Source organism: Protomyctophum bolini (assembly GCF_963924005.1).
Source record: "Protomyctophum bolini genome assembly, chromosome: 8".
Classification (NCBI taxonomy): domain Eukaryota; kingdom Metazoa; phylum Chordata; class Actinopteri; order Myctophiformes; family Myctophidae; genus Protomyctophum; species Protomyctophum bolini.
The window spans coordinates 17,010,817-17,032,320 of record NC_137869.1 but is presented as its reverse complement, the minus strand read 5'-3'; the positions used below and the strand labels follow the sequence as shown (position 1 = coordinate 17,032,320).

Genomic DNA, 21,504 nt, shown 5'->3' with positions numbered 1-21,504 from the left:
GTAATTTTAAATCACCATTGGAAAAGACTATTAGAATGGCTTTCCTATGAAGACAGAACCAGGGGTCATTTAGAGAGCAGGAGAATTAATCACACAATGTCAATTCAAATCTACCTTTCAATTCACACTAAACCTCACATCGTGATTTACATGTGCATGGAGATTTATCTAGTACTCAGTGGTTAGTTAAAGGAAAGATTAAGGGTGGTGGAGGGCTACACCTTCCTAAAAGCCCTAGGAAACCTAAGCCCCTGACTGGGGCAAAAGAAAAGATGATTAAAAAGTTGTATAGAATTACAGTGCTTTGCAGTGCATGGGCCTGGTAAATGTCCGTATAGTTCAAGATACCAGCAAATCGTTTTCCACTTTCCATACCTGTGTGTTCCCCTGTAAGTTAGTCTTGGAGAGTGGAGTCATAATACATCAAGAGAACATTAACCTTTAGTTTTGTGGTGGAAAGATGGAAGCTCAATTAACAAGAGTAAATAATCCTTGTGATTACTTTTAGCCAGCCTTTATCTGGTACATAACCTAATTAAATGGACCATCCCCACATAAAACCCATATCTAATCGAAAGCTTTGATGAGGCGTTGCAGCGTGCCCCTTGGATTTTAAAGCACACCCACCCACACATATACTGTACAGTACACCCACTCGTGTGTGCATGCACACACATACTGTACACACCCACCTATACACTCAGCGTGCCGTTTCATATAGGCTCATAATGAACAGGGAGGTACAGTAATGTGTCAGGTAGATGCTTCATGGTTTAGATACACTCTAAAATCCTCAGTGTCCTTGGTCTGAGAGTGTACAAATGGAACCACATCATCCACATGGACCCTTGCAGGTCTTTTTGGTTCCATTCATACACTCTTAAGAGTCTGTGGTGGAAGAAGTCCTCTTGTTTAACTTAAGTTAAAGTAGGAATACCACAATATAAAAATAGCATCAAGTAAAATGTCTGTTTTCTAACATTGACGTGAGTAAAAGTGGTGGAGCAAGGGGTGGGGACCCAAGCAAATTAAGGACTGTATGTCCCCTTAACCCCCCCCCCCCCCCACACACACACACACACACACATACGCCCGCACCGATATACTATTTATTCGAAACCTCAATCCCTAACCTAACCATAACCGCAAACACGGGAGCAGCGCATGTCGGACCATCGCATTTTCGCATTGCATGTCCTCATACTTCGGACCTTTGGTGTGTCGAATCTGAGTGTGCGCACACGCACACGCACACGCACACACACACACACACACACACAAAATAATAGCTGTCAAATGAATGTAGTAAAATGTTAACATTCCTACCTCCCTCCCAGGTTGGCAGTGGAAGTGTAGCGCCCAGGATTACATTAGATAATTGACATTTAGTCCAATAATTAAATAGCAGAGGTTGGAATAAATTGCTTTATTTTGTTTCTCAACTGATTCTGACAGGACATTAGGTCTACTAGCCAGGATAAAAAATCTACCCTAATCCGCTCACTGCAAATATCCTAAATTTGCCTTAATCCAAGATGCCGCCATTCTTTTTTTTGTGCATCTCCGGGGGTCCCTGGCCAAAAACGTTGAGAACCCCTGCCTTACTGGACTATCTGAGTGAAAAAATGGGTTGCAAAATCGTGGGATAAAAATATATATATATTTAAAAAAAGGAAAACCTCAACGGGTTGGTTGGCCTCAAGAGTGACAACACAAAGTTTACATGGTTGCTGCTTTCCCCAACAGGTTCTGCACGGTTCAAGACAACAATGAACAACGCCTTTGAACGCAACCACAAAAAACCTGCCCTGATCACTCATGAAAGGTAGTAATAATTGAGATCTAATTGAGTTCAAGCTTTTTCATTATGGGTTTTAAGAACTTGGATTGTGAAAAAAATGAATATATATACTGTACACACACACACACACACACACACACACACACACACACACACACACACACACACACACACACACACACACACACACACACACACACACACACACACACACACACACACACACACACAGTATGTATATGGGGTAAGGAGCTTGCCTGATTAAAGTTATTTGAAAGAAAGATTTGAATCCTGGGCAATCTGCCCAGGTAGATCTGATAGAACTTTGTACTCACAACACTTAAAGAAAACAAGCTAAAGTTGGCATTAGCGGTGATCAAAAATGTAACATTATGTTTTTCATGCGCTTAACCATTGCTAGCATTTTGCATACGGTAGCCAATGTGTTTTTATTTTTTAAACATTTTGCTTATAGAAAACACTACTAATGTGGATCTGTATTTTCATTAGAAGACGCCCCACAGCCATTATGCACTATATCTTTGGGTTCCAAATTGAGCTGTAAATTTTGAGAGTATCTGACACCGCGGCCCGGGGGTTACAACAGAATGCTAACGAGGCCACAGCGACATTTCCATCACCATACAGTCAGCTGTACCATATATCAGGCCTAGCCGGAACATCTCCCAGCAAAGCATGGCGTCGGTGATGATTCGAGACATAACACTTTTTTAGTATCCCTCCTGTAGTCACGGCATAATGAATGAGGCCATTTAAACTGGATTTATGATACCTTTAAAACCTGATTGCTCAGAATTTGAGAATTATTCATAAGACTAAAGTATCATTTGTCATATGGCAAGCGCTGTTTTGGTGTGGAATAAATGGTTTCTTTGTAGTTTCTCAAATTAACTCCTTTTTTTCCACCCTTAAAATAAGCCGTTTCTATGCATGGATATCCATGCAAAGACTTTAATTAAAGGAAATGCTTCTCAAGTGACAACTTGGAATCAAGTTTTGTTCATAATGCATTGTTGCTACAGAGCTAAAGTAATGGAAATGGATGCAAATGATGAAGAACGTTTTGTTGAAACAAAATAGTGTGCTGTTTACATCACTGGCAGGGCTATGGAGTTCAAAGTGTTGAAGGGAGAGCACGTTTCAGACAAAAAAATCAGAAGTTTGCTAAAAGCTGACAGTTGAAACTTTCTTCTGTGGTAGAGCAAATTAGTCAACATTTCAACCCCCCTGTCTCGTTAAAGAATCAAATTATCTCCCACTTGAGTTACAGTGTTCCCTTGTTTCCACCACGAGAGACAAGAAAATTCATCCCAGCCTTGTTACAAAGATTATTTGTGCTCACTTCCTGGGGCGGTGTGACCAAGCTTTGTGTGTGCTATGCCCAGATCATCTCTCAATTACCCAAGGATCCTCAGGCAAGGGGTGGGGACCCAAGCGAAGGACCAGTTATGTCCCCTTACCGCATGCGCACACACACACACACACACACACACACACACACACACACACACACACACGCACACACACACACGCACACGCACACGCGCACACACGCACGCACACACGCACGCACACAGTGCTATAGCTCCGAGGCATGGCTTACTATATCCAGAGCCAAGAATGAGGCCTCTCAGGATAGATTTACACACAAATAAAAACAGTCTTATCATGGCCCACATGTGAACGAGGCCTGATTACACGGTCTACATTTCATTGCTCAGATTAAACAGAGTCCATTTCATATGCCCTATTTAGACCAATTCCAAACTGCAAACAGGAAGGATAGAACAACATCTGATAGCGTTACAGTGCAGCTTTTGGTGAGCTGAGATGTTTTGCAGTGGTTCCCAAAGTGGGGTCCGGGGACACATTAACATGTGTTAATACTATAGTAACACAATTATTTTAACCATGCACTACGGTTAAAATAGTTATAATGGTTATAGCAGCACTATGGAACTTTTTTTAAGCGAATAAAATGTAATTTTGCCCAATCTGTATGGTAGAATTACTAGAATATGTTAATACAATATAACTTAATTGGGGTGATTGTATTTCGTCTCCACGCTCTTCTATTGAGACATTTAGATCGTGTCAAAGGTCATGTCTCATGTAGACACAGGATTTTGAGCTGATGGTCAAGATTATATTTCTCCCCTGAGCAATATTTCAGCAATTGCACAGCTATATACAATTAATATTGTGTATAATGAAAATAAATCTTGTTTAAAAAAAGAGAGAGAGGAAAGAGGAAAGTTTTAACCCTAAAAACAAAGGCTATTAAAATAAAATATTTTCAATATACTATTACAATGCATTTTGACAAGAACAAGTTTGAGAAGCACTGGTGTATTATTGAGAACAACACTGTTAACCCATTCTGACCTGAGATCAGATTCATACGAGGTTTCCACGGGACACAAACTGGTCTGAATAACCCATTCTGACCTGAGATCAGATTCTAAAAATGTCAGTCGTTCTTCGAATTTTTCAAAAATAGCAGACCTACAAGCTCATATCGCGCCACTCGGTGGCGCGATATGAGCTTGTAGATCTGCTATTTTTCAATAGCTAAAGCATAACACGATGCTGACACCAAAATGGGTGCCCGGTCAGAATGGGTTAACACTGAACAGAATATGATGGAACAGTGTTTGACAGTCTCTACCGTAGCATGCACAACCTTTTGGATGTTGTGATGTCAAGTTTGACGTTGTTGTTGTTGTTGTTTTTTTCAAAGATGAAATGAGATAGGAAATCATTTGTGTGTTGCTTTGTTTTTTAACCACTTTCAACCTGCAGGCATCTCTATTTTGGGAATGTCATTAAAGAAGAATGTTTTCCAAAATATCAAAATACGGTGAGATAAGCTCACAGTGCAACACAATGTGAGCTTGTAGATATGCGATTAAGGCTTAAGTGGTTAAAATTGGGTTTAATAAACATCTACAGTTATGATTGTGGAACTTTGATGTGTTAACATTATAGAGCGTCGCAGTCCCGCCCCCTCAACTTGAGACCCGGAAAAGAATTCTCTGTTCATTTTCCTCATAGACTTTTCAAAAAGTATTTATTTAAAGACGTTTACGCCACGGACTTAGCCAACTCGAGTTGTGACAAATAATATATACATTAAATACATATGTAGTGTACCTACAGGAACATCAACATACAGTTTTTTTGTCACCAGTTATTAAAAATAGCTTGTATGGAAAATGCACACTGAATGTCCTTTTGTTTAAATGTGCTATACAAATAAAAATTGCCTTGCCTACTATGGTGAACGCATTCTCTCTTTTTACTATTTTTTTTGTTTTTAGCTGTGAACAAATTTAACACATCTGTTTTGTGTTACAGTGCATTTATGTACCCCCAAATTAATTAGAATGGTGTATTTACGCTAGGTGGTCTGTTAGGAGGTCTGTTAGTGTTGGTGGTATAAACCCAGATAAGGCTCAATACACAAATCCTTCTAAAATGCTGTCTCTTATGCAGCCATCATTATAACACTAATTATAGGGCTGCAAATAGCCATATCATTTTCATAATTTGATTAATCATCTTTTTAGTTTTTGTTTAGTTTTTAGATTCTTTGGGCAAAAAAATAATTTGGGCAATACAATGGTAACTTAAGGTACGGAATTATGCTCAACATAAGTACATCTTGAAATCATGTCTAACTATAAATGTTGTAATACGTAACAAAGACAATCATTCACATGTTGATGACATGACATGACATTGCGAATGGCACGCATTAAAAATATCTATACTATGATGAAATTATTATTTAATTACTACGGTTTAATTAAATAGTTTCACCCCTAAATGATTAAATAACTAGAAAAAGTGCCCTTCTGGGCACAGGTCTCCACCAGGAGGATAGGAGTGTGTGTGATGTTTGGCAAAATGTTTAAACATTATAAACATGTTTTTGTTTGTTTGTTTGTTTGTTTTTTGCAACAATTGTCTTCATTTTGTTGAGGAAATGCAGAGCCAGATAACTCATAGCATCTCTGAGGATAGAATTCTGGATGAGCAGAACATGTGAAGCATTTTGTACAAAACGGGCCACTTCTGTAAACTTTGGAAGGCAATCTTAGCCAATCAGTGTAGAATCTGAGAAATCCAACAGACTCGTCTTGATCACATGACTACAGAGATCATGTGTACCGATTTGCGTGAGATTTGGATAAAATCTGTGCGACTAATGTTTTGCAGAAATCAGCCTCATGGTGGCGCTATAACCGGCAGATGTGGAGGGATGCAGGGAAAATGTTTTTCCATGGCCTCTAGGGAGTGCATACAAAGTTATGCAGTTATAGGTAAAACAGGAATTGCCCTGTTATAGCGCCACCGTGAGGCTGATTTGGGGAAAAGATATTGGCACGTTGTCCTCTGCCTATTGGAAATGTGCGTGTATAATTTAACGGAAATTGCACAGACAGAAGGAAGGACGGACGGACGGACGGACGGACGGACACACACACACACACACACACACACGCACACACACACACACACACACACACACACACACACACGGACGGAGTGCAAAACATCCTTTCTCCCCATGCCTTCGGCCTGGTGGAGACAATAATATTCATATCATAGGCTTGGTGTGGATATAAAGCTACACTTTGTTGAAGGTGGATTTCATACGTCTATACACTTTTAATGAGTCTAGCCCTAAGGTGGTAAATGACTCTCTATATAAAAGATTTGAATTTAAAGTAAAAAATTACCTTGACATGAGAATATTTGCTGAACCTATTGGTCTACAGTACAAAGTACATGTCATGACAGTGTGTCTTGTGATTTTTAATATTCTGTTCTTCAAATGCAGTAAAGGATTAATGAAAGAATACTTTTATAATGCTTGGCCTGTTGCCTGAACCTTGACTGCTGCATTGGCTGTACTGTATGTATTAATTTTTTTATTTTTATTTGAATCAGCCTTTCAAATGTTCCTGCATGCATTTATGTCCTGCCTTGGATTTAGATGCCTCACTCCTTAATATTCTATTACAAAGGGTAGAACACATCATACATATGTCCAAGATAACCATGGTAACCACCAAAAAGTAAGGTGTAACATTTGAAAATGTAATACTAAATTGTTCTGTGATTATAGTGGATTATGCATAATGATGTAAAATGACTGACAGACAATGGCAGCCACTGCCAGCCAGACTTCATGGTGAGGACGGGGTGCAGTAATGCTTCGGGAGGGGTGGGGTTATTAATGGTGCATTTCAAACCTTCATTTCTGTGCACATCTTTAATTTCCTTCTCCAATATGTCTCTCATTAACATAAATCAAACATAAAACATAAATGCTTTCAAGGGATAGACTGTTTTTTGGGAGGGGGGATCCAGGGTATCTATCCATACAGATCAACTTTAAAGATGGAAAAGTCACTTTTATTTACATTATATTATTTGTCTAATTTAAATCATAAATTAAAGAAGTACCACGACGCACTGAACATATTTACATGGCAGCTCTTATGTCACGTTTGGGTAGTGAATATGGTCATGCTTCAATGATCATTGATTGCTAATTGCGGGATTTGAAGGAGTTTGTGATTAATAACAGGAAATGTGCACATAAAGCTGCAATCCAGAACTTATTTTATAATGAATAAAACATCTGTATGAGTATGTTAAAACAATAACTGAGTGGTTGGAGGTGGTCTCCCTACTCTTCCATTGAGAAATGTAGATCCTGGTGTCGGGTAGGACACCAATAAGCCCAACATATCCCCTGACGAAGCAGGGATTCCTTCTTGGATGAGTGGCAGATGCTTGGTTTCCAATTAATTCAAATTATGGTTGTTAAAGTTGCAATTTAGCTCTCTCTGTCGGAAGAGGACATAAAACGTATTGATTGGAACTTCAAGGCATTCACAGGTCTTTTAGAAATTTTGAATAAATGTGTGTACAGTATGTTCTTGTGTACGTTGTGTTTTTTTTGCAGTGGTTTATGGAAAACGTCCAACATCTGGCTCCTGGTTTCCCATAGTTCTACAGAGTTAGTGCCAAAAGGCTGGGGTGAGGGTGCTGACAAGGAGACGAACGGCAGGCCAGCGGGGAGGAGTGCAAACCAAATGTGACTTGGCATTTTCCTCTGGCAGCTGTGTCATCAAACTAGTACCGAAACAGACACTCTGTTACAGAACACGGGACACAGAGGTCAGGCCAATGTCACAGGACACAATCTCTCAAGGATGTTCCCAAGGTTCCAAGCTGCATGGCAACCAGTCGTAGCTGTTATTAATTCCCCATCAGTTTCAATTTGAATGCCTGAGAGCCAATTAAAGGAGCGTTTAATTGAATCAGCCTCAGGAACCTCCTGGACAGGAACTCAAATGAATTGTGCTTGGGGCTGGGGTGGCGGGAGAAGGGGAGAGGGCATCAGGGTTAAATAAAAAGAGAGTGAAATTACCACAATCCAACTCTTGGCTGGGAATAATAGCTATACAGACTGACCCTGCTATTGATGCAAATTAAATCTTGTTTGTGACCTTATCTGACCAGGCAGGCTGGTTGTTATTCCTCAAGTAACCTTGTGGCTTTCCATTCTCAATACTGACACAGGGACCAGCCCAAATGTGTACTCATTTGCACCAACACGCAAAATCTCCCAAAGTTTTGTGTATTTTCAACAAATTAAGAGGCGCACTCCATTGCACAGGGACTTACAAACTTTCAACCTGGCAGCCCTATATTGGGCATGTGATTTAATACAGCTCGCCGTTTTAGAAAATCTTACAAAATCCTCAAATATAGCAAAATTAGCTAGCTCCCAAGTGTTGTGAGCTTGTAGATCGGCTATTTTTCGCTATTCAGTGTACGGCGAAGTATAGAGCTTAAGTTGTTAAGGATGTACAGTATGTGGAAGTATCCTAACTGTGTGTCAATATGGCAATTGGGTGGGACAAATTATTTATAACTTGTAATTAAAAAGCCATGCAATGCCTCACGTTTCTGTGTGTCTATGCACGTGCACGCACGCACGCACGCACACCCGAGTCACCTCAAGGCCAAGTTCCATTGTCCTGGGAAAGCCACAAGGAGGCATTCCTTTCATGTGACATCTCTCCTGACAGAGGCTTATAGTGACATGTGAGAGGTCTGGGCAGAATGTCCTGCTTTTAGTCAAATGAAGAGTCTGGCAGCTGCTGCATTCATCTAAATCAAAGGATAAGCTGCTTTCCATGCAATATCAAGTCATGATTACCCTTTTTCCCCTTCATTTCAAAGAGAGATTGTGTGAAGAGGGGGTTGAAAACGTTATCACCTTTAAGGAGACACTTGAGAGACACATGGTGAGGAAGGCTAGTGTTGGAGGGTTTGAAGTGCAGAGGATCAACTGTACACAGTACTGTAGGAACCTATTTCTCAAGTTAGTCTGCATGTCTTCTGGAGTGACATTTGCATTGTGATGTACAGCATGTACACTGGTCCTGATACAGTACGTCAGGAGTTCAGTCTGTTCCTATTTGCCGGAATGCACAGGCAAGATATCATCACACATTTGAACCACAGTGGTCCAGATGAATAATTTGGAGTTCTTGCTCAGACAAATTAAAAAGATCGCTGCTCTCCACAATTTCCTATCTAACATCAGGTTCTTGAGAAAAAACCAAGCTACTGTGTCTTTAATGTTTGAATATGGTTTGTAAAACATGACTTTATGGTTATAAAAGTGCCTCACTGCACCAATTGTGAATGTGAAAAGGCTGAGGAGAGATTGGTAGACTTTTGTGAACGACACCAATGCTAAGCTCAAATGCCACCACATTTACGCTTAGACACTTCTGTAGAACTATGTCAGAAGGTTCTTTTAATTAGCATATCATGAAAAAAGGATACAGCTTATACAGCATTCTATACAGTGTACAAAGTTTTAGTGGCAAATTGGCCGTCAGTAGGCTACTATGCTACTGTAATTAGTGTGTTAGTGGACTGTAACTGATTGTTACAAATCCATGGACTATAATAAGGCCATTACAGCCATACACAACAAGGGTATAATGTTAATGACTTGAATAAATTAGTTTTACATTTTCCATAAAAATCAAAGACTGATTGTTATTCTTCAACTGACTTTGTTCCATTCTGGCATTCCACTCTCCATCATGACAATCTGGCCGGCCTGTCATTTCCCTCTTTGTGGTGTCTGAATTCTTGCCTCTGGTAGTTGACACATATTGAAATGAGACAGGCTGGCAGCCACCATATCTGCGTATGAAGTTATGTGAACCTACAAATAAAAGTGTGCCCTTTTTAATGTTTGTGGAGTTTGATTATGGAGCCCACCAACATCAAATTTCATAATGCGGCAAGTATGCCTTATCTTTCCACAGAACAATGGACTGCTGTTTTCTGTAGTTACAGGAAACTCAAATCCTTGACTGGACATGAAGAGCTCCACCTATACACTATAAAACCAAGCTACTAACAAGTTTCATAACAATGTGGTATGGTGCTGTGAGAAAAGATCACAGCGAGGTAGAAAACATAATAACTCACTTTCCAGACAAAATTTCTAAATACATCCCCTTCTAAATCTTCTTATGCAGATGTATTGTTTTGCCAATTATTTTTCACCCTTGTTTCTCCCAGTCCCAATGTACCGGTAGTCGTTATGCCATTTCCCGAATTCCCCACAGTGTATGCAGATGCTTTTATTCTATCTTCCCATCTTGTCTTCACTCGGAAATATTTCAGCTTGTGACCTGCGCCAGAGATTCTGTTTTGAGGGGGGAAAGCTTTTCTCTAATTTAAGAAGGTGGGGCTATTAAGGCAGAAAGGTTGGGAACCAACACTTTTAGAGTATTAGATTTCTATTAAAGCTGAGTCATTAGACCAGTGAAGTTTGCCCTCTGTAACCCAGCTCTGGTGTGGGACGGGGGGCTAATCAGGGCCAAAGGAAGGGGCACCGTGTATCTGTTCCTGCCGCCCCACTATCTGCCAACGCCTACTCCACTGGACTCCAATCAATGGGAGCAGAGGCCATTAAGGCGGCTCTGGCCCTCCTTTTCTTTATAATTGCACCCCTCTGGATTCATGGAGCACCAGCTAGCCCTCTGTTATTTGCAGTAATTAGTCCAGAATGTGAGCTGTCAACATGCAAAACTCCCGCCAGTAGCCTTGCAATACCACAGTCACCCCCACAGAGCACAATAAGCACCTAGCCCTAAGCAAAATGTATAATCCGTCGTACATTGGTGTCACTCGCCGAAAATAACTGACTTTCGAGCTAACGATGCATCGTTAGCTCGAACGTCAGTTCTTGTGGGCAAGCGACGCAGTCGTAAAATGGATTATAAATTAAGCTTCAGCCACTGGAATGTATTAACTTTCTCTTCTTTCTTTCTTTTTTTTCTCCTTTTCTTTTTCTCCCACGGCGACTCATGTCAAATCCAGGTCCCTCAGAACAAAATCTTAATAATTAACTGGCAAATTTTAACATGATTGCTTGTGACACACCTACTCTGGTAATTATTGCTTTGAGGCCATTTGCTAATGAAATTAATGCATTCATTGCCCTAACACATTAGCATAACTCATACAAATGGCCCACATTTGAGACCCCAGTGCAAAAAAAGGAACTGAAAAGAAAAGAAAACAACCAACAATAAACAGTGGCATCAACAAAAAATGCAATAAAATTAAATGGCAGGCACATGGAATCAGAGGTTACATTATGAGAATTGCTGTGAGTTTTTTCAAAGTCTTAATAGCTAAAGGCTCTTAATTTTAACCACCGGTGAGCAACTAGAAGGCATTACGGAGTTATAGCAGTGCAGGACCAAATGATTATCATTATGGTCATTACAGTCATTGCGGATCTACATATATATCTCTCTGTGGGCAAATATTAAATGGCTTTATACTACTATGGGCATTAAAATGTTATTATAGTGATGCATTAACTTAACAGAGTTCATATCAATATACGGTTGAAGCTTCCTAACAATCATTCTCTAAATGGCACATGTGTGCACTTGCAACATTCACCAGTGCTGCCGTCTCTGCCCTCATGAGTTCATGGCTGTCTGGGCTCTCACTGGGATGTCCCTCAGACCATTTACTGCTCTACATTAATAATTGATGACAATGCCAGTGGTACAATGGACAAAGACGAGTGAAGAGTAAACTGGAGTTGCAGCAAAAGTTCAGGCGACGGCCCCTCATCGGTACTAGAAGAGCAGAGATTGTTGCATCAACATCCAACATGGTGACTTTGCCTCCAGCCAAACATGGTTTCATCATGAAACCTCAAACTAACTTGTAATCAAACAATATGTAGTGACAGCCCCAGTACGCTACATTACAACAGTCTCGACTCTGTGAACTGATATGGGGATATTTGGACTACTTACCAAACACTAAATGGCCTTCATAAAGCATTTACATGTGATGGACAACAAATCCTTGTGCCAGAGGATTAACAACTGTAGCTCATATCTATGAGTGTTTTTTATTTTTATTTTGCTGCAATACACTGCTACAGTATGATATTTTGAGCTTGAATGAAAACTTTGCAGGGTTCTGTGTTGACACCCTATACTATTATTGTGAATACCCCAACACACACAGATGAGAGTGCTCAGGAGATGCATACCATCTCTAATAAGATATAATAAATAAATAAATATCCATCCCACTCAGTACTGATTGCTGTTGGACCCAAATAGACACAACCTCCAATCTACTTGATGTATGATGACGAAAAACTGAAACAGAAAACTGACTGCCAATAAGCCTTATGGAACACTTTATCATTTCTGTGTGTGAGTGTGCATGTGTGTCTGTGCGGTTATGTCAGTGTGCGTGCATGCATACATGCTGTAGTGTGTCTGTGTAGAGAGTGTGTGTGTGTGTGTGTGTGTGTGTGTGTGTGTGTGTGTGTGTGTGTGTGTGTGTGTGTGTGTGCGTGCGTGCGAGAGAGAGAGAGAGAGAGAGAGAGAGTGGGTGGTTGTATTCATAGGGAATATTGTTAATTATCTTAAAATACCAAAATCATAAAAAAGGTTGTCACAAGAACATGACATTTCCGTCTCCTTGCCCAAACAGACAGGAGCAGCAGCAATAATACTCAATGAATAAAACACACTGTACCCATACCGTGATGCTTTGACCTACTGTGCGGGCATGAATACATACAGCACATCAACAGCAAACCTCTGCCTAATCTGAGATTGTTTGTAATGTGTCCACCTTGTCGAGCACAAGACCCCATCTGTGATGACACATCAGCCCCACTGTTTCGTCCAAATAAACTCACAAACAGAAGAAGCAGCAACGTGTTGACAGAACATTTGCATGGGGAATGTACCGCAGGAAGGCGTGATTAATTTCTGCCCATGAAACGAATACAGATTTTGTCATTACATGCCTTGTATCCGTTGCCAAATATTATAATGTTTCCCCTCTTCTTTTTTTTCCATGAGTGTTCTGGTACAATAATGAGGAATAAAAGACAGCTTACAGCTCATAACCAACACGGCCGCTAGCAAATCAGCCAAATCAGAGAGAGAGAGAAACAAAGACCTGATTGCTCATTAGTATTATGGATCTGCTGTTGTTAAATCTGCTCTGCGAGCTGATGCCTCTGTTTAATGACTTAAATGGTGTCTGTCTAAACGCTGTGTACCCGGCATCTCACAGAGCAGGATTAAAAACAATGAGACATCACTGAATTTCCACAATATACAATCCGTTGTGATTTGAAATGAACAACAGCATTAGAACATTCTTAGGAAAATGCAGACCCCCCTTGCCCTAAACTACGTGTGTGTGTGTGTGTGTGTGTGTGTGTGTGTGTGTGTGTGTGTGTGTGTGTGTGTGTGTGTGTGTGTGTGTGTGTGTGTGTTTGTGTGTGTGTGTGTGTTGGGAGAGACGAGAGAGAGATAAAGAGAGGGCGCTCTCTTCAGCGCTGCGCTAATCATGTTCAAGGCGGATATATAGTGTTGAATTGCAGCCTGGTTAAAAGCACTCTGAGAAATTAATTAATTAGAAAAAAATGGTCTGAATGTTCACTCGGAAATTCCTGCCGAAGTTCGAGTCCTAAAATAAGGGCTAGGGTACAGCCTTAACACACACACACACACACAGTACAGTAGTACACACTTACCTCTGCCCCGCACACACTGCAGCTGTCATGCCCCTGTAAAGAAGCAAAATGTAAGACATCATCACAGATCACACAGCTACAGGAAAAGTACCCATGTTAACTCTAACAATGAGATATCAATAATAACCATAACCTACAGGAATCACAAATCCTTTTTCTTTGTCAATAAATTAATTACGTTTGTTTATGGAAAACATAATAGTTGCAATGAAAGCATTTCTAACACAAACACAATTGAGCACTCTTAATACACATTTTGCCAATGTATTTACTGTGCTTTTAAGATCATTTGTAGTTGTTTATTTATGCCAATAGACGCTGTTTTATTTCCCCCACTAAACGTAACAGTTCACTAAACAAAACACTGCTCGGCTCTGCATGTCACTTGCACATGAAATGAAAATAACATGTCGGCAATAATCTTCAAGCTGGTGTTAACTAACCGAAGATGCAAATTGCAAGAAAAGCATTTGTACAAACACAATTGCCAAATCCACTGCTAATATGCATGCCATGCAGGAGCACATTTTGATAGATGTTAATGGCATATAATTATAGAACACTGCTATTAGGCGATGTGATTTTATAAGAGGACCGTTGCCCCTGGCACTGTGGCCTGATTGCTGTGAGTGTTTGGCTAATGAATGTAAAGCAAGTCTGTTTGCAATGATGAGAATTATCAACCCATGAGAGAGAGGGCGGGGGAGCTTAACTCACTATTCAAACTACTCGCAATTAAGGGGAGATATACGCATGCACGCTCCCAGTCAAGGGCACACACGCTGACATGAACATGCACATAGATATTGAAAACCCCCCCACCACACACACGCACTTGCACGTGCATGCGCACGCACGCGCACACGCACGCACACGCGCGCACACACACACACACACACACACACAGAAATGTTATTGTATCTCAGCATGTTAAAACATCTGCTGCGATGTCATCCATCTACATTACCATTTCCCATACTATGTTTTTCATTTCATACTTCGATCAATGCTTCATTCTCAGGTCTATCATTGGAACAAAACTATATTTAGCTAGGTAGTTGTTAGCATTTTAAAGCTTGCCTGCCTCTGGCTTACCACAGTGATCTTTTTCCCCCCCCCTTTACTCCGACTACTCTGAGGTTTATTTCAAATGGATTGGATTACATATTCTCGAGAGATTTTTTTTAACAGAATATCATTTCCATTAACTTTAATAGAGTGAAACCAGATGGAGCCAGTATAGAAATGAAAAACATATTTATCTGTTGGGATCGCAGAGGGAGAGTGATTGCGGATGGTTTAAAACGTGGCTTTCGGAAAGTAATGGTATACACTGCTGTCCTTGCTCTGTATTTTCTCAAGCCCTGGATTCTTGAGAGCCCTTTTGAGGGTTCCATAGTGAGACACACACCAGGCGTGGTGGGCTGGTATAGTACCAGAGCCATACAGTCCTCCCATGCCCTTGTACTTTGTGCTGCGAGGGGTTGCACCCCTCTAGGAATGCGCTCCCTATAATGAGGGTCAGAGGTCAAAGTGGTGGTGCGCCTGGAGGCCGGGATCTCCCAGGCACACTCAGTCACTGGCTCTGTCCCTATATTTAAATCATGCCTCGGGACATGTTTTTTCAAAGGGCATCTCTTAACTAGTTCCTGGTTACTAATTAGTTTTGTGCCATGTTATTTGTCTTTGGGAGCCTGAACGCGGAAGGGGGGCTGAGGAGGGACAAATGAGGCAATCTAAAAAAAGATAGCGTATGGTTTGCCTCAGTGCAGATGATAATCATGCCAATAAGTCCTCCGCTGCAGCAAACAGCTGAGTGGATCAACAGTTAAGCTTGATTTATACTTAGCCGTATGGCGGTGTCCCGTGCCAAAAACACCCGCGATGCGTTGAGATCGGCTGTATGGTGTGGGACACCGTCAGATGGCAGAGTATATAATTCAGGCATTACGTAAAATAACGTCAGTGCCACTTCTGTTTGAATCGGGCAGGCTCGCTGTGTGTTCCTTTTAAGCGACATCTGTGTGACACTGTGTGAAATTAAATAAGGACATAACATTTGCCTTCTTTTTTTCACTTCTCTCGTTCAAGCTGCTTTTAGGAGTGGTAACGGCACATGCTATCACTCCCTGGCCGGCCGGCTCTCACAAGTCAAATCGTAATTGGATTACATTTTCTGGCTTCATAAAATGCGGTTAAGAGGCACTTTAGACATACGTGCATGACCCGCTTTGTAGAGATGGCCATCAGAGCAAAAGTGACAGGTCAATTGTAGATTTCTGTTCCGGAAAAAGGGGAAAGGGGTTGCCTAACCCAAGTACTCTAAAAGTGCACACACACACACACACACACACACACACACACACACACACGTGCACAGTGTACTGTGTGTGCATGCATGGGTGTGCGACTGTGCATGTGTGTGTGTGTGTGTGTGTGTGTGTGTGTGTGTGGAACTGGGTAGCAGGGAGACACACACACTTAATGGAAGTGGCCCTTCACTGTGACAGCTGGGTAGTGCAGATGAAAGGTCTCCTGTAGCACGTTGTCTACCACTTGTGGAATATTCAAACAGACCCAAGGCTCACAGGAGTGAAGCCACTATGGAAGAAGTGTCCTCAAGCAGCACATGAATGACTGACTATACTCACATACCGTATGATCAACAGTGCATGGGACAAACTTTGTTCTTACAGGAGATACATTTTAATTTTGCGTAGACAAATCCAAACAGGATTGAATGCAGCTTGAATGCAGCTATACAACTGTCAGATGAACAGACATTGGACAAATTTCCCAATGCATAACAAGTTCTTAATGCTAATGCTTAGAGCAGGGTTCCCCAATTAATTTTCCTCAAGGGCCATATTTTGACTAGCGTACCTGGCTGGGGGCCGAGTCTGCACGCGCGAGGTCAAGGTCTTGCCCTGAAAATTCATTTTCAGGGCAAGACCCCATTTGAAAAGGATGCCCAGTTTGACATGAATAGGCTACTGACCCCCATGTAATGCCACTTATATCTACTGTATATATATATATATATATATATATATATATATATATATATATATATACTGTATACCGGTATATATATATTTTTAAACATTCTTCCAGGGGCCACAAGGGGGCGCTCCACAGGCCGCCTATTGGGGAACCCTGGCTTAGAGTGTGGCTTGTTAGAACTAGATACACTACATCAACACATTCTGTAATATCAGATATAAGAGTTCACCACCACCAGAAATCCCCTGTTGTTTGAAAGTTAAATAAAGACAACCTGTTGCACAGAGCAAATTAAAGGGACATAACATTGTAGAACAAGCAGGGGAGAATGAGAAGTGTGGAATCTGCCCGCAATAGTACAATTGCATTCGGCATTTCCCTGCGTGTTCATTTTATTTGATTTAGTTTTACATGAAATATATCAAGCTATTGCTTGAACACGGATGTAGAACTTCTTACCCTCTGGATCCATTTGGACAGACACACATGATGGGCAAGCAGAGTTTTACAGTCACAGAAAGTCCTCAGGGGGTCACTGTCCAGAAGTTGAACGTCTTTGCAAATGAAGCATTCTGAGGTCTCTGTAGGAGAAAACACACATTACTTCAGATTAAGATTTCCTAAATTGGCTCAATCAATTTTCCATCCCATTATGGGAAAAGTCACAGGAACACTCTAATAAGCAATGTTTTCACTAACAATGCAGCTAAATCTTCTCAGTGGACAACAGGGTTTTAGGAGCACACACAAAAGACAAAATCACTACGATATGATGTGTTATGGGATCTTTGCACAATGACCCCATATACAGCTGAACACGTTTATAATATAAATCCTCTTAGTATCACTCTTGAGTGTTCTGAAAAAGAAATAACTGTAACAACATGGAGCATTTCACTTACAAAACATGTAAATTGACTTGCAGCATACCTAGATTGTTTTTAGGTGATGTATAGTATTTTGTTTTATTGCACACCTGCAATAGTACTTGAACCTACGTACATGCACTCCCCAATCACAGCAAGCTCAACTGGCTCAGGTGGCTTAGGAATCACTAGGATGCAATCACAAAGGCCTAATACTGAGCAGGGCTCGACATGAGCTTCATGAATGGATCATTAGTTGATGTTGAGTTTGCTGATATCAGCAATCTCCAAGACAAATTCAGAGACGGGTCCCCTGGTCGCAGCGAACGTATTTCCTGTAGGCGGAGACGACATAACTGCGGTGTAAACAAACAGGCAGGTCTTCTATTACATTGAATGGTAGAGTGACTGATGTTAGTCTGCTCAAACGTTACTCTTTTACCTGCTTTTTACTAATACTAACTTCACAAAGATGCCCAGAACATCGGGATGTGTAGTTTATGGCTGCTCCAACAGTAGTGGCAACATTCAACTTTGGAGAGAAACGTTGTCTCCGCCTACAGGAAATACGTTCACTGAATTTGTCTCTTAATCTGGAGTGAAATTAAGTATAAAGAACCACAAAAAGTGGGAATAGTATAATAGCATAATAATAGCATAATATAAGAATATGCATCCGAGTCAAGCCTTGCATTTTAATCTCGTGCTGCTGTTTGAAGCAAGCACCCACAGCCATGGAAGCGACCAGAGGAAGCGCACTTGCTCCACATCCTGTACTGAAACTAGTTTCTACGTAATAATCTTTTCCACTATACTTGCTAGTTACTAATCTCTATGATACCCAAAGTTACAGTATATATTATAGAAGGAAAGGTAGCTCTTGAGGTATGAAGGAAGTTGGAACAGATTATTAATTTTTTTAAGCGTTCCTTTATTGCCATAAGCTGATTAATAGTTTAGTTAGATTCCTTGATGTACTGGCTTAGACATGAACCATGTTGAGCAATTATTTGATTACTACAGACTATGAGGAGTGGGTGTAAATCTCTGAAGTTGCCCCTTGCTCAGACTGGTTATCTTATATGCCAATTTGTCATTGTGTCACATTAAACTGACAGGATGTGTTTTTGTACAATTGTTAATGCACTCACTCACTCACTCACTCACTGACTGTTGAAGGGTAAATTATCCACAGATATCATAAGCAGAGAATGATTCTATACCATCTCATAAAAACAGGCAATAACTGTAAGGTGATGTAGGCAATAACTGAAGGTTGTGCTGAATACTTAAATAGACTCATACCATTTTTATTTCTCTGAATTGGAAAGATTTTTAAGATAGTTTCATAGCTTTGATTAATACAGAATGGTGAGTTGGTGACTACCTGACATTTATATCATCTAAATTCGAAAGCCTTGAAAATATAGGATAGTGCATCATTAAGCGCATGTGATAGAAAGATGCCCAAAAGAAAAATAGATTAGACAACCCATTGATCTTAAAAATTGCAATTAACTAAAGCAGCTATGTGTACACTGTACACTTTGTGTATGTATGTGTGTGTTTTGGACATCAGAGGAACAATTCTAGTCTTTGTTGTGGAGGTGGCTGAACAATGCTCTTATAATGAGAGCCTGGGGCCACCACAATAACCAGCTGATGCACTATGAATGCTGATAACATCTGATGAAAAGCCTGTACGATCCACTTTAAAGATACTATTTCAAAATACAGTATAGAAGTAGTGGCTTTCAAAAACACAGCACTTAGTAGTTCAAAAATGCAACACTACAAGACCTTTGCATTTGAAGTCAGCTCAAACAATCACATTGATATTTATTTGAAGTAGAGTCCGCAATGAATGGCTGATTAACAGTTACAGTAAGTTAAGAACACTTAACTAGTTATTCAATGAAAAGCAAACCAGTAAATATTAATAACACAACTGCTAATGGTTAATACTACTGAATCTGCTATTTTTGTCTAATGACATGCCGAAAATAGGGATGCCAGGTTGAAGTGGTTAAGAATTGGCTGCATACTGTACTGTAACTGCCAACACAGCATCAAAAGAAAACACAATTATGGCCGATATATCAGTGAAATCAATATACAGTTGGGCTCTAATTTGGATCCACACATTAAAATGCATTCACCCTATACTATTATACTCACGTCAACATTTTTAGGGAAAGTACATAACATTAAACAACTCAGATTTGTCGATTCAGGAAATAAAGCCAGGAAACTCTCAAAGTGAGCAATAGTGGAAAAACTCCCTAGACACAGATTATTGTTTCTTCACTTCTGGATTGCTACAATCATCACCAATCACTCATTCTAATTTACTATGAACTCATGTTTCTCATAAGTGTTTTATCTTGGCAGCTACCTTCCAGAGCAAACCATTAAAAGCATATTCAAGATACATTATACACCCTCTACCATATTCATTACAATGTGTATAGTTACAGTAGGCCTGTACTGTATATGGCTCTGTTCCAGTCTTTCCGAGATGAAACATCCTTTTTTGTGTGAAATTACCATTTTGAGTAATTTCTTTACATTAGCCCATAGATCTCTTGCCTTTTTTGGCCAGGCGCTGTATTTTGGCAGCCATGAGCTGATCTTTGCACCTGTAAGTCAATTAAAACATGGAGGTGTCAGCACTTGAAACTGCATCAAACCCAGATCTGAGGAATGTGTTGGAAGCTTGGCCCGATAGGAGATAGCGATTGGCAAGAGGCTGAGGGGAGAGAATGGGCAAAGGGGCAACAACGGCAACTGATCAGAGCATGACTGATATATGCTATAGCTTTGGTCGGTATATGGGCCATCATTTGCATTATTTTCTTCTTTTTTTACAACATCGATGCTGTAATCTCTAAGTACTGGACCCTCGTCTGGTTCTGACAGACAGGTAGTGTGTGCAGGCTGGGTGGTGTGTGATAATCCGGTTGAAGCATTCCTTTGGTACGGCGACTGCGGCAGCGGCCCCGGGAGAACAATAACGTGACACGAGACAGTATCACACTAAAGGTTCACAAAGTTTATTACACAAACAGGAACATACTGTATATAGTGCTGGATCATAATGACGTGACAACAAGATATGAGACATAGAAACGTGACATGATAATGACTACTGCAGCAAGGCTGACCTTGCTGGTGCTGAGATGTCTCTCGTAGCCTATCCATAAAGTAGGCTACAGTACAGGCAATACACAATCCATATCAAGTACACTGTATCTCAAGTTCAAGTACACAGACTAAGATGTACTGTGCATGGACTAATTATAACAATCGATTATGCAGCCACAACATTCAAAAAATCACAAACGTCTAAAAAGATTGTTGATCTACACAGTACAAGCTCACAACGCATTGCTTCTGCTATTGTTAAAACATGTTGAATAGAGCTAAAATTATTACATTTAATAAAGTTCAGTTCATGTGCTTTATTTATATTTACTTGTTCATTGGATTAGTTAAGGATGTTATTATCTAATTGTAGTTTAATATACACGACTACTTGATTTAAAAATAAATTATCTAAGAATTTTTACAAGAAAATATCTGTCAAAACATTGGTAATCGGTGGTCTATGACTCTCCAAAATTGGGATGGGCATCAAACTAGAAATATCTGTCATCGGTCAGGCA

General features: G+C 40.4%; 1 protein-coding gene across 1 annotated transcript in view; it reads right to left on the bottom strand.

The window, feature by feature from the left end:
• Positions 1-21,504, bottom strand: part of LOC308319406 (uncharacterized protein) — an 80,276-nt gene that overhangs the window by 46,458 nt on the left and 12,314 nt on the right. The window contains exons 2-3 of the mRNA XM_080769468.1: positions 17,433-17,554; positions 13,971-14,003 (exon numbers count right to left, since the gene is read on the bottom strand). Of these exons, the coding sequence (XP_080625594.1) occupies positions 13,971-14,003; positions 17,433-17,554 (155 nt within the window). The remainder of the gene's footprint in view (positions 1-13,970; positions 14,004-17,432; positions 17,555-21,504) is intronic.